The sequence below is a fragment of the Balaenoptera physalus genome (genome assembly GCF_965194825.1).
Source record: "Balaenoptera physalus genome assembly, chromosome: 14".
Lineage (NCBI taxonomy): Eukaryota > Metazoa > Chordata > Mammalia > Artiodactyla > Balaenopteridae > Balaenoptera > Balaenoptera physalus.
The window spans coordinates 56,430,097-56,444,048 of NC_138893.1; the positions used below are offsets into that span (position 1 = coordinate 56,430,097).

Sequence of the window (13,952 nt, forward strand, 5' to 3'; positions counted from 1 at the left end):
CCTCTAAGCACAGCCAGTAGGCAGAAGGCCTGCTGTCCCCCATCACCTGCTCAGCTTTAACAGTGCCAAGAGGTGGGGGTGAGGGGGTGAGGATGGGCTGGGGTGGAGGTGGCCGCAGACTGGGGCACAGTTAGCCTGGGATGCGATGGGGCCCTGTACCCACTAGCCTGACATGCTTTGTTCCAGCCTGTGACCTCTGTCCCAGGTAAGAGATCCAATTCCGAATGTCTTGCCACATTCATGGTGCTTGCTAACTTGCCTTTGCTTAGTCCGGCCCTGTGTCCTGCTCTTCCTGCAGGAGCAGGCTGCTGGGCACACAGCGAGTGCTTACGTGTCTGGAGACTTTAATAGCCAAAACTCTTATCCTTAGCTCTGCCCGGGCCTTCCTGGGACCATTCCCCTAAAATTATTGAATCTCAAGAGATGAAGCAATTAGAAAGTAATCAGAATCATTCAAATTTGGGGCAAGATTAACTCCAAGACCAGAATGGCTTAAAATCTTCTCTTTAGAATACTTCTAATTAGCTAATTAAAGGATAGCCGTTTAATTGTCCTGTGATTAAATACAACTGCCTCTGTGTAGTAGTTTTGGTCCACTTCTAGGTGACGGTGACCCAGGCAACAGATGCTGAATGAACAGAACCCCTTCCTTCCCACCCACTCCCCACCAAGAACAACAGGAATCAGGACCACCGAGCTTCATGAAAGGCTCCCTGTGTGCCCGCCACCGTCCTATGCGTTTGTTTTATAAATTGTCACATTTAATCTTCAAAACTGCTCGTTGGATTCGTGCTATTATTATCTTCACTCCAGAGATGAGGAAATTGAATCTCAGGAAATTTGAGTAGCTTGTTGAAGGTCACTCTACTAATGATGAATGGTCAAAGCCCCCATCTGTGAAACTCCAGCTCGGGTGAGCTGAAGATGAGTGATATCATAAAAGGCTCCAGCCCTCTTCCTGGAGTTGCCCTCCACTCCCGCCCCCCTGCTCTGCAGCGGGGTGACTGCTCAGACTCATAGGCTAAAAGTCACATTGGCACATCTAAGCTGGAAGGTGCTGTGCAGAATCAAAGTTAGAATATGTGTTCGGGTGAAAGCTGGTGAATCTGAGACCTTGGAATGATAGACCTGGGAGGGTAACAGCTGCCCAGGGGCAGGTGGGTAGGCTGCAGGGGAAATGGCACCACTCTGAGTAGCCTAAGTGCAGCCTGGTGGGCACATGAGGGTGATTCCAACAGCAGCATTGCTAATGCTGTCCACATTGCTCTGCCAAGAAGGATGGAGGCCCTGGTACAGTGCCTTTTAGATTTTTTTTTTGGTTTTGGGGGTTTTTTTGGCCTCACCGTGCAGCTTGCGGGATCTTAATTCCCCGACCAGGGCTTGAACCCCAGGCCCTTGGCAGTGAAAGTGGGGAGTCCTAACCACTGGATCGCCAGGGAGTTCCCTAGATATTTTTTGAATGAATGATGTGGATGGAAGTTCATACTTATTGAGCACTTACTATGTGCCAAATCCTTGTACATATCACTTGGTTTATCTCTTTAAATTCTCCCAACGATTCTGTGACATATGTACTTTGATGATCTCCATTTTATTTTGCTTTATTTTATTTTATTTTAATTTAATTTTTATTGGAGTATAGTTGATTTACAATGTTGTGTTAGTTTCAGGTGTATAGCAAAGTGAATCGGTTATACATATACATATATCCACTCTTTTTTAGATTCTTTTCCCATATAGGCCATTGCAGAGTACTGAGTAGAGTTCCCAGTGCTATACAGTAGGTCCTTATTAGTTATCTACTTTATATATAGTAGTGTGTGTATGTCAATCCCAATCTTCCAATTTATCCCTCTTTTCACTTATCCCCTGGTAACCATAAGTTTGTTTTCTACATCTGTAACTCTATTTCTGTTTTGTAGATAAGTGATGATAGATACCCATTTTACAGAGGAGGAAACTGAGGCTCAAAGAGGTTAAGGAAATTGCCCAACAGTACCCAACTAAGCAGTCGCAGAGCTGGGCTTCAAACCTTGGCAGTCTGACTCCAGTCCATGCTTAAACTTAAACAAATTCCTTCCCACCCTCTAATATCTCCGTCAGTAGAAATCCTTCCATCCAGCCTGTAACTCCAAGCTCTAATGCCAGAGACTCCGGGAAGGCATCCTGGTTCATCTGCCGTTGGCATCCTGCAGGGCTTTGTTTCAGGTACTCACGTGGCACTTGCCACATATTCTATGGTAGATGTTGAAGCATCATTCTTACCTCTGAGTCCCACCAGACTGCAGCTCCCTGGGGGCTGGGCAGCCCTGTGGCTTCTGTGGTCCAGGGCTCTGGCAAGTGCCTGACAACGACTGTGAGCAGACAGCAAAACAATTGACTCATGGGCCAAGTGAACATGTGGTTGGCTCTTTTTTTAGTACTGACTGATGTTACCCCATTTCCTTCCATCCACAGTTCCCACAGCTTTGAGGGAGTGAGAAGGAAAATGGGCCCATTATAATAAAATGCAGGTCCTCCCCTGCTCCCTTCCCCACATTAGATGACAAGACTAGTCGACTTTTGTTCAGGGTTTAAAGCGTCTCTGGCATTACGCTGAATGCTTGGTGTGCTTTTAGATCAAATTAAAAGCTTGATTAACTTCTGAGGATTAACTTTAATCCTTAAAACAAGCCCGTGGGGTATGCTCTCACTTTGGGGACAAGAGACGGAGGCTCTGAGAGGTGAAGTGACTTGCTCAAGGCCTCACGGTCAAGTGGGGGAAGGGTACCTCAGGGGGTACGCTCTTCACCGCCAGGCACACCACTGCCACTGCCAGGACAGAGGACAGAGCTCCTGGGAACGTGGTCCACAGTCACCACCATCAGGGTCACTGGCACTCCATAAAATGTAAATGCTTCGGCCCACCATCAGACACTCTGATTCTGTGGGTCTGAGTGGGCCCAGGAATCCGCACTTTTTATAAACTCCCCAGGTAATTCTCAATCACTAAAATATGAGAACTACTCATCTAGGACAACAGGTTTGGAGTTTCTCCCCCAGTCCTTTGAAAAGTCACTTTTAAATTGCCTGAGACTCTCTACCTTCACGTTCACATGAGCGTCTGAAGGCTACGAGCGAAGCTTCTCCCCACCCCACATCCCTCTGTCACCCCACGCCACCAGACCACAGCCGCGGACAGGGGGCTGTGGGGAGAGCTCGCTCCCACTGACCCAGCTCCGGCCCCTGGGGTTGGGCCTCCTCTGAGGGCTGCTTGGTCAATCCACAGCCTCCCGATTAGAATCATCAGACAACAGGCTCCATCCTTCCAGAGGACCAACCTCCCCTTCCATCACCGGCAAGCAGGCCCCAAAGCTGGGGAATGAGGTCCAGGCCTGGAGGAAGGAAGGGCCACGTGTTCACTACCTAAGACCTTCACATTGAGTTGAAAGGGATTTCATTTCCCAGTTAAGCCCTGAGATAGGTGAAGGTTTTCCAACTTCAGGCCAGACACTCACTCTCTCATTCAACATATATTTACTGAGCCCCTACTATGTGGCCAGCACTCTTACAGGTGCCAGATGCACAGCAAGAAACAAGGTAGCACTGCCCACCCCGCACTTCCATTCTAGTGTTTGGGTGGTGAGGGGCCTGGGGGTGAAGGGAGAGGGGGACCAAGAAACCTATAAGCTGTCACAAAGCCTGCCATGGTGCTGATTACTGGGTGACAATATAAACCAAGTCCCACCAGCGAGCACGGTCAGCCTGATCAAAGGCACTGAGGAGTGGCCTGGAGACTATTACCCTGGGAAACTGTTGATAGGAAAAAGCCACTGGAGATGTAGAGCACGCCTGAGTCAGGAGGAAAGAGGAAGCAGGGAAGGCAGAGGGTGGAAAAGGCCATTGCCATGAGCAGTTGAAGCAGCCCCAGAAAAAAACAGCCCCGGTGAAGCCTCCTCTCAGTGCTCACCCAGGGCAGAACCAGCAACCAGGGTAGGGACTTGAGAACAGCGGTTCCCAAAGGAGAGTCTGTGGACCACCAGCCCAGAGAGAGCTCTGTGGGGAAAAGGCGGTCTGCAGTCACATTTAGCAGTGCTGCCTACTCTATTCCAGAGTTGGAGATTCTCGAAGTTCATGAGCATAATAAAGGCTCTGAGAAGGCCTGCAGCAAAGAAACCCATTCAACTTTGATTAACCCAGCATTTTCCAAACTCCTTTGATCACAGAACCCTTTCTAACATCTAACATCCCATGGAGTTCTAGAGGACGCTTTAGGGGACACTCTGCTTGTGAGGAATAAAAGTCAGGGTGATTTGAAAGAGACATTTCTCAGGCCTAGAGATGGTACCTGAGTTAGAGGCAGCAGTGACAGGTGAGAGGTAGGGCTGGTGGGAAAAGGGTCGGTGGTGTAGTTATCTGTCCTATGGTTTCAAATGATTTGCTAACTGTCTCTATGAATATAGCTAATTAATATTGATGTTCAATTGATTTTACAGAGTTTTGCTTGATAGAAAAAGCTCAGCAGAAAGGCTGATTCAGGGTCTCTGAGCTATGAGTATCTTCAGAGGAAGAGAGACGCAAGCTAGGAGGCCCCATCCAGGCTCTCCACCTGGCAGCTTACCTGCTTCCAAGTTACAAACAGGAGGAAACTGAGAACAAATGTCATAATCCTCCTGGGAAATGGTCAATAGTCAGTCTTGCCAGTGGGGTGGAAAGTAATTTTCTGAAAGTCTTATATTTGCATTAATGTTGGAATTTTCAAAATCACATTAGATCTCTTTCATATTAAAGTCTAACAGCTTGTTCAAAGCATTATCATAACTGCAATTCTCATTTTATTGTGTTAAATGATCCACTGAGGCCCATTTGGCTCCAGAGGGAACTGAGGCCCACATTCATTAAGCGACTTGCCTAGGGTCACACAGTAGTAAAGCTTGGACTAGAATCTGGGTCTCATGACTCTTTGTCCAGTGGTTTCCCCACTGTCCCAAAGGAGAAGGTGCTGTTGGCCCTTTCAGTGTGATCCAAGTTTGTGTCTTACTCATTCAATGAGTGTTTATTGAGCCCCTACAATGAATAAGCCAGGCTCTGTTTTAGGCACAGGACTATGGCAGTAAACAAAACGAAGTCTCTACCTTCAGGGAGCTTGCATTCTAGTGGGCAAGACAGATGATATGCAAGTAAATACACACAAATGGAATATGACAGGGGTTGGAAGCGCTTTGAAGAGAAATAAATCAGGGTCAGGGGCTAGAGAATGATGGGGAATCTCTCTGGAGAAGAGCCTTTTGAGCAGAGACCTAAATGAAGCGGGGGAGTGGCCCAGGCAGAAGTCTGAGGGAAAGAGATCCAGGAGAGGAAATGGCAGGTGCAAAGGCCCTGAGGCAGCAGTGTGTTGGCGTGTGTGAGAAAGAGCCCCAAGGACACAAGGGAGGGGGAGAAGATGAGGCGAGAGGGGCAGGCAGGGGACAGATCACACAGGGCCTTAAGGTGAGGATTTTGGCTTTTCCTCCATCTGTGAGGGAAGTGATGGGATCTAAATTATATCTTTGACTGCTCAGAGCACCGTTTCATAACTGTGAGTCATGAGAGACCCTCTGATTCATCCAGGAGCTGTCCTGAGGTCTGGGATGGGAAGAACGGAAGGCTGGCTGTGAGTTTATAGGCAAAGTGTCTGGAACTGCAGTTAGAGGCAGACGGATAAGAGGACACATCGGGGCTCGAGGATTCCTAGGATGTTTCCAGGTGGGCCCTGGCCTGAGGAAAAGAATACCCTTTCCATAGAATAAGTCAGTCCTTCCTCAGAAGGTGGCTGAGAACCATGGGGCACGAGTGAAAAGGGACAGATCAGAACGCTCTTGCCTCTAAGGGACTCAGGAGCGGGACTGCCCAAGCAGGAGAGGTCGGATGCCGCTGCCAGCTTCTGCCCAGCCCTCATCTAGCCAGCCAGCTCTGCTCTAGGGCCAGTCCCATGTTCTTGCGGTGCTCCAAATCTGGGCCCTGCCGTTTATTCTCTCAAAAATCTCAGCAGTACCTCTTGCCAGCATGCTGTGAGAGGATTAGAGGAACAGCCTCGCCTAACAATGAACAACAGCTGTAATTTATTCATCCTCTGCTACAGGCAGGCATGACACTCACCATAGTCCCCCCAGGAGTATCTCCTATGTATCTCACAAAAATCTTAAACCGTTGGACTTTTGATCATTATTTTGCAGATGAGGGAACAGAGGTTCAGAGAAGGTAAGTAACTTGCCAAGGCCGCACAGCAAGTAAGGGGCAGATTCAGGACTCAAAGCCAGGTTATTAAAATAACCCCTTCTGGTCTCCGTGTTTTTTATGGCCCTTTGCTTTTCTCTCTTTTCCCTCTTTTTTCTCTTTTAACAGTTTGCAAAGTGTTTTCACACTAAGCCTCAGCATCACTCCTTAATGTTTTTCAGGGTTTCACTGCATTGAATAGCAGCACCTTTGTCTGTCTCCCCCTTCCCTTTCTTGTGTTAAAGCTCCTTCTAGATAGAGAATGTGACTTGCTTACTCTTGACCAACCTCTACTCCCCAACAACACTTTGCACAGAGCAACTTCTTAACAAATGTCTGAGGAATTAAAGTGTTGGGACTCTGGAACCAGACTGCCTGGGTTTAAGTCCTGATACTGTTGCTTATGAGCTGTGTGACCTTTCATAAGTTACTTAACCTCTCTGTGCCTTGGTTTCCTCATCTGTAATTCTGGTTAGGATTAAATGAATTCCTGACACATTGTAAACACCATATAAATATTTGTTAAATAATTTTTAAAAAATTCATTCTCCATTTCTCTTTCTTTTTCCCTTCCTTCTTTTCTTTTAACATAATGATAGTAACTAACGCTTTCATAGCATTTACACATGCCAGGCTCCCACTGCAAGCACTTTACAGACCTCAGCTCCAGGCCTGAATCTGCCTCATACACTTGAACAAGCCCCAGGTGGGACGTCACTTAAACAGGTCACAAGTCAACTGGTGGGGAAGAGTCTAGGGACTAACACGGGGGGGCTGTCTCACACAGGATCCAGAGATTAGAAGACTCGGATGGAGGTTGGCCTGGCTTCGGGTTCTAAAGCATCTAAGAAGGTCACAGATCTTTAGCTACAACAAAAGGGCCATAAAAGTGGCCAGACAGCAAGCAGGACCTAAGGGCCCCACTTCAACCTGCTCGTTCGCCATATGACCCATTATATGCTATAAAACCAAGATTCAACAACGGTGAACCTCAGAGAGAACTCAAAGGTTTCGCATTAAACCTTCTAAAATGAGCATGAACACACGTAGATGCCATTTGCCTGGGCCAGCACCTCGCATGCAAATATGCTGCCTCAAGGGGTAAGAAAGAGGCTGGCAAGTCGTTTTTATGTCCCTGTACATAGTCACATTGAAGGTAGAGATCATTTCCTGTTTCAGTGCACTTTTGCAAGGCACATGCCCTGGGAGTGGGGGGTAGCAATTAGAGGGATAGAGGAGGGGCTTCTCGTATGCTGTTTCTCGTTCTGTTTCTGGGAGCTGTTTCTGGGGGTGTGGTCAATTTGTGAGCTGTGCATGTATGCTGGCTGTGCTTTTCTGTATTTATATTGTACTTCAATAAAAGTTTTTAAAAGTGTACAATCTTTATCACCACACTGCTGTTTGTGATGGGGAAACAATGGACACAACCCAAAAGCCCATAAAATAAATTATGTCACAACTATATGATGGAGAACCATGAAGCCATTAGAAATGAGGCAGAGATATAGGAACCGATACAGAAGGATGTAATGATACAGTGCTAATCAAAAAAAGGAAGTTACAAAGCAGATAGAGTTATCTCAAATCTAAAAAAAAAAAATTGGGTTGAACCATGGTAATAGTTGATATTTTATAGTTGACCATTTTATATGGTTCATTATATATATACACACACATATATATACGTATGTGTGTTTATATGTACACAGATATACATACACATACATTGCATAGAAGTATGTATATACATATAAATTTATAAGAAAAATAACCTGAAAAAATGTACTTTAAATTGTCAACAGTGGGGGTAGACCATATTTTTAGTATCTGTGTTACACATTTCTATGTCTTTAATTTTTTGTAATGAGTTTGTATTACACTAGTGATCAGAAAAAAAAAATGATAATAATAACAATCACATAGATATAACTTTTTTAAAAAGACCAAACTTTTGTCCCTCAGCATTGCAGAGGGATGGATCTGGGCAGTGAACCAGGATTGGGCTGGTGCAAATTCTAAGGTAAATTTTGACCTGGAAATGCTAAGGTTCATCTGAAATATCCCAAGCCTGAGTGAAGTTCAGCCAGGGCGCTTGAAGCAAACATACCTGTAAAATTTTGGAGTAACTGATCACAATAAGCAGTCCTGGTACCAAGAAGTTCAAAGTAACAAATGACACATCCCAGGAGATTTCTCCGGCAATGCTGGGCCAAACCAGTGTGCAAATCGGAATTTCCTAGTTACAAAAAGGAAGAGAAGGTCATTTAATGCTGGCTTCTTATTTGGCCTTTAGCTCAGCCCCAGGTGGGGTTACCTGGCACTGTTACAATGTTGTGTTACCCTGTCGTGTTTTGCTGTTACACAACTGGTATGACGAGAAACCCCAGACTCCCTTCCACTGCCCACACAACCCCACTTACAAGTCATTCTCCTCTGACCCTCAGAATCACCGTAAGTATTATTCCCATTCTCCAGGGGAGGTACGTGGGCCTCAGGGTCCCAGGCTGGGAAGACCTAGAGTCAGTTCCCAGGCATGGCTCCAGGTCCAGTGCTCTTTCCACTTCCCTGGGCTGAGCTGCAAAGAGCCCTTGAGCCTTCTCTTCCAAGACCTTCATTTTACAGGGGAAAAGTCTGACCCCTGAAAGTTTACATAGATTGGAAGTGATGTGCTACACACACACATATAAAACCAGGAGCGAGGTGTGCCTCTCCTCCAGAGGAGAATGCGACAGCCCCAGAGTGAAGGTGCAGCCACGGCCATCAAGATGTAAAACCACTGGATGGGGCAGAAGAGCATGCAGGTTTGTGACCTTGCTGCTGTCACTATGTTGCGTTGAATTCAAATGTTTGACACTAACTACAAACCCCGAAACATGTTCCCCGACCTCACTGGATAGTTACTAAGCTGCTGCAACAATTTTTTCCAATGAACAAATAGGTCAATGAAAAGAGATCTATTTATCCTCCCAAACACAAATCTCCAGCGCCTGCCTGACTATAGGACAAAACTCTTTAGAAAACAAGAGCCCTACACACTTCTGGACACATAGAACAGATTTTTTAAGAGCACATTCTGCGTAAAAAGACCACATTATTGATTTCTGGTGGACAAGGCATCTTAACCACAGTCCAGAATTAGTATCATTATTCATAGCATCATTCATTCATTTAACCAATATTTATTGAATGCTATACTAAGCAAAGGCAAAGAATTTTTATCATTTCCCAACTTGTATCATAATTGCATGGTCAAACTCAAAATAGAGTCAAATAATCACTCCTTTTCCTATTCAGTATCTAAAATTCACTGAGCATTTATTCTTTGCCAGGAAGCACTTTACATACATTATCTCACTGAATGTTCATCACAACCTTATTGAAATGCATAGTTATTTTTCCCATTACACAGAGGAGGAAGCTAAAGCTTAGAAATTTCCTCCTAAAATAATAGTCTAAAACACTAAAGATGTAGTCCTTTTTAATCATCTCCAAAGAGCTGAGTGGTTATAAAGGATATCCTGGAACCTACCAAAAACTCTGAGGCAAGTCAGGCAGGGAAGAATGCTTTAGTTATATTTGTACCTTGAGGGGGTGTTGGGGGTGAGAATGTTGCTTCCTTTTCCTGTTTTGTTTAGACGGTTTACAAATGCACTAGACATTCTAAAAACTTGTTCCTTCATCCCCACCCCCACTGTGCACACCTGATAGAAGAAAGTTTATTAGAGCTTTCTACCTTTTGGTGATTGGAAAGAAATTTGTGTCTCTCAAGGATCTTCTGAATATTGACAGTGCGGTGACCACGGCTCTTCGGGAAATCCAGGTAGCCTATACTTGTACTCAGACCTCCACCCACCAGGGACTCCTTATTCCAGTACATTGGGTGGGCAACACAAATCAGCAGAAATGTTGAAGCAGCAATCAGAAGAAACAGATTCCAGCCCTGAGTGTGACTTAGTCTCTAATTCTTATGCTTGTGATGGGAAAATGTACAGGGAGGGAGGGCAGAGAAACAGATGACTCCAGAACCATTTCTTAAAACCCCCAAGAGCGCCCAACTCTTTCTGAAAACCCTCTCCAGAATGTCTGCCCAACCCTCTCCAGGCTTAACAAGATTTTGTAGAAGAATGTGTAATGATAGAGCAAGGTGTTCCCTCTACATTAGGGACAAAAATACAGATCCTTAAATAATCTGCCTGTATTAGCCTCGCATTGTCGAAGAAAATGTGTAGGTGTGAATGAAAAGGTATCTATCCACACACTCACACACACAGGCATAGAAAAGACTGGAAAGGTACACTCTTGAAAATTAAGTGTCGGGCTTCCCTGGTGGCGCAGTGATTAAGAATCTGCCTGCCAATGCAGGAGACACGGGTTCGAGCCCTGGTCTGGGAAGATCCCACGTGCTGAGGAGCAACTAAGGCCGTGCACCACAACTACTGAGCCTGCGCTCTAGAGCCCGCGAGCCACAACTACTGAAGCCCGCGCGCCTAGAGCTCATGCTCCGCAATAAGAGAAGCCACCGCAGTGAGAAGCCCGCGCAACCGCAGTGAGAAGCCCGCACACCGCGACGAAGAGTAGCCCCCGCTCACCGCAACTAGAGAAAGCCCGCGCACAGCAACAAAGACCCAACACAGTCAAAAATAAATAAATAAAAATAAATAAATTTATTTAAAAAAATAAAAAGGAAATTTGAAAACCCAAAGTGCTGGGCCTGCTTTGTCACTGAGCTACAGAAGCAGAGCTGGCTGAGCCAATGACAGTGTCCTTTAATCTATTTGTCCAACCACTCGCTGACTCAAGCCATGGTGACTGAGCCACTGTGAGGCCACAGTGAGGATGGGAAAGGAGGCTATGGTACAGTCAGGGAGGGAGAAAAGCACTAGGAAACTTCAATACAGAGCGGCAAGCCCAGAGAGCTACAGGTGATGGGATTGTGGAGGCACCGGGAAAGCGGCATCCAGGAGGGGTTGTGTCAGCTGTGCCTGGAAGGATGGGGCTTCAGTCAAGGGAAGGGGGAAGCTGGAGCTCAGTGTCTGGACCAGAAAGGATGTAGATGGGAGGCCACGTACAATGGTGTGAAGTGTGGTTGACTGTGACTGGTATTCCCATCCCAAGCTCCATCTCTCCCTGGCAATCTCATCCATTTCCATGGTGGCTTTTTGCAGATGCTGTTGCAATCTCCTCTTTCCAGCCCCGTCTTCTCCTGAACCCCCGGCTGGCCCCACGGCCCTGAGGGCATCTCTATAGGATGCCTCCCAGGCACTTCTAGCCTCCAGTGTCCCACCCCAAAGATTCCACCTCTGGCATCATCAACTCCTGGCACGGAGCCGCCATTTTCCAAGCTGTAAGATACCTGAGTGCTGGCCTTCCACCTTCTTCTTCCTTCTCCACTCAGAGCGAACTCCTAGGTTCTGCCTTCATAGCTATGCAAGCTCATTCTCACTGTTCCCCCTCCGCCCACAGACCACAGACCACAGGCGAGGCCATCTCTCACCTCCTAAGTCCCAACGCCCTAAAGGGTGTGTAACTGGCCCTTCTCTAGTTGACCCCCACCAACCCTTCCAGCACCATCTCTTGCCAACATTGTGGGCTATCTCCTCAGCCTGTGATGTCCCTCCAGTCCCCCACGTCACTCATTCTTTTCCAGGAAGACTTTCCTGCGGATGGGGGACGTCTATCTACAGGCACTGCTCAGGTGCTGACCCCTCCCCGCACTGGCTGACTCATTTGCAAATGCCACCTGATTCCAGCTGTTTCCGGTCAGCTTCTCTAATGACTCTTCCTGGAATACCCTTGGGGACACCTTTGTAAATAGTTCTCCCTGCCCCGCCTCTTCAAACAAAATGGAAGACTTCAAAGTCATTTTAAGGAACTAGGAATCCTAGTTATATAATATATCTCCTCTCCTATCAGCTTCCCAGCAGAGAAGAAAGAACATATCCATGGCAAGAGATGGACTTACTTTCCTATATCTTAAAAGTATCCTCTAATAGTAACAAGCGTGAGCAAACTTGTTTGTCTCCTCAGCCAATCCACATTCAGTAGGGACACGACGGCATTATTGGCCCGGTATTAAACTGGGGCGGGGCAGAGCAGTGGAACCAAGCGCTCCTCCGCAAGTGTGATCTCATGGGAGAGGCACCAGGAGGAACAGACAGACCCCAGCTAACTTCTGGTTCCATCCTTTGCCCATTCTGTAACTACAGGCATCTTCTCCTTCAGAAAATAAACAAGAGAACACCAACTCGTGGGGTTACTGTGGGGTTACCGAATTGTGCAGGGTCTGGGACCACAATCTGCGTGAGCCACGTGCCCCTCCTTGAAGAGAAGGACGGGGTCTTGGTCGTGTGGCTCACGGCGGGGGCAGGAGGGAGCGGTGCTCAGTAAGTGTTTGCAGAACCAATGGGCAGCACACTCTGACCAGGGTGGACAGTCCTCCCCACCTGCCAGTGAGGGTCACGCCCCACCAGGGCCACAGCACACACAGGCAGGAATCCCGCTGGCACAGGCTGCGCTGACCTGGCTGAGATGTCTAAGTTGCTAGGATGTGCCCACCCTCTTAAAATGGCAGTCTTTTATTTTACCGCAATCAGAAGAATTGTACTGTTTGGAAAATGTTTAAAATATTTATAACCAAAGATAAGGAAACTGATAATAGCTGGCAACTCTTGAGCGCTTAACTGTGTATGTGCCAGGTGTTCGCTCATTTACTGAACTTCCGTCCCCGCAGTAATCCTATAAGGTTAATACTGTTATTGTGCCCGTTTGGCAAATGAGGAAAGTGAGGTATAGAGAGATGAGACCACTTGCCTCTGTCTCACAGCTCCTAAATGGCAGAGATGGGATTCACTCAGAACATTTGACTCCAAAGCCTGCACTCCTAATACCAAATTATTTAGCATTTGCTAGCCTGTCTATCATTTCGTCTAAGTTTGAGAGAGTCTGGTCACCTTGACTGCTTGGTACTCACTGCGCAAATGGACAAAGCTAATCATGTTCTTGGGGGGTTTTTTGTGGGGGGAGCTCAGATAAACAGAAACCTCTGAGAGGCACTGTTTCCCTGGCCGGTGCTCCTTGAGGGGAGGGAGCCAGCATGCGCCTGGGTTTAGTTAGTTCTCTCAGCTGGTGGTTTGGGTAGGAAAATGTCCCCCCATCCAAAACCTCCATATTTAGTGTCCAAGTAGGAGGGGGCAGGCAGAATCTACAGCCAGGAAGCTGGGAGTAGAGGATTGAGAAAACAAGCATTTGCTAATTTTAAATGTGAGTCTCAATTCAGTCTAGACTAGATCCTTCTCTGTCTCTTTTTTTTTAATGGCCCCACCCCCTCCCCCCTGCCATTTCTCATTCTTTTCAACTTATTTCTTTAACTGCAGAGCCTCACTTTGCCCACCTATAAAGTAAGATGTTTCCCACCTATTCAGGTCATGGCCCTTGAGGAACCAGGAGTTTTCTGTTTGTTGGCTTACTGGCAGGTGCGGATATGTGTGTGTTGGGGGCTGAGGGGCAGGTAGGGGAAAAGACAGAGGATGGAGAGCTGGAAAGGACTGTCACAGTTTTTCCTTACAAGCTCCCCAGCCCCACCTCTACTAATTTCAGGGAACAGGGTCCTGCAGCCAGCTCACCTCGCCGCTCATCTTCTGAGATGCTGTGCGGACCCATTCTCTCCCAGTGGCTTTCCCCAAATCCCTCTCCAGAGGCTCTTAAGACCAAGGAGGTGT

General features: G+C 46.9%; 1 protein-coding gene across 5 annotated transcripts in view; it reads right to left on the bottom strand.

The window, feature by feature from the left end:
* The window catches only part of FFAR4 (free fatty acid receptor 4), a 38,580-nt gene that overhangs the window by 19,704 nt on the left and 4,924 nt on the right, over positions 1-13,952 (bottom strand). For 4 of the 5 annotated variants that reach the window (XR_014253095.1, XM_082423892.1, XM_082423893.1 and 1 more), the window contains exon 2: positions 8,342-8,470. The exons of the other annotated variant lie outside the window; for it this stretch is intronic. Coding sequence is in view for 3 of the 4 variants with exons in the window: in XM_082423892.1 (XP_082280018.1) it covers positions 8,342-8,470 (129 nt within the window). In the remaining variant the exon portion in view is untranslated. The remainder of the gene's footprint in view (positions 1-8,341; positions 8,471-13,952) is intronic. 5 annotated transcript variants of the gene reach the window in all.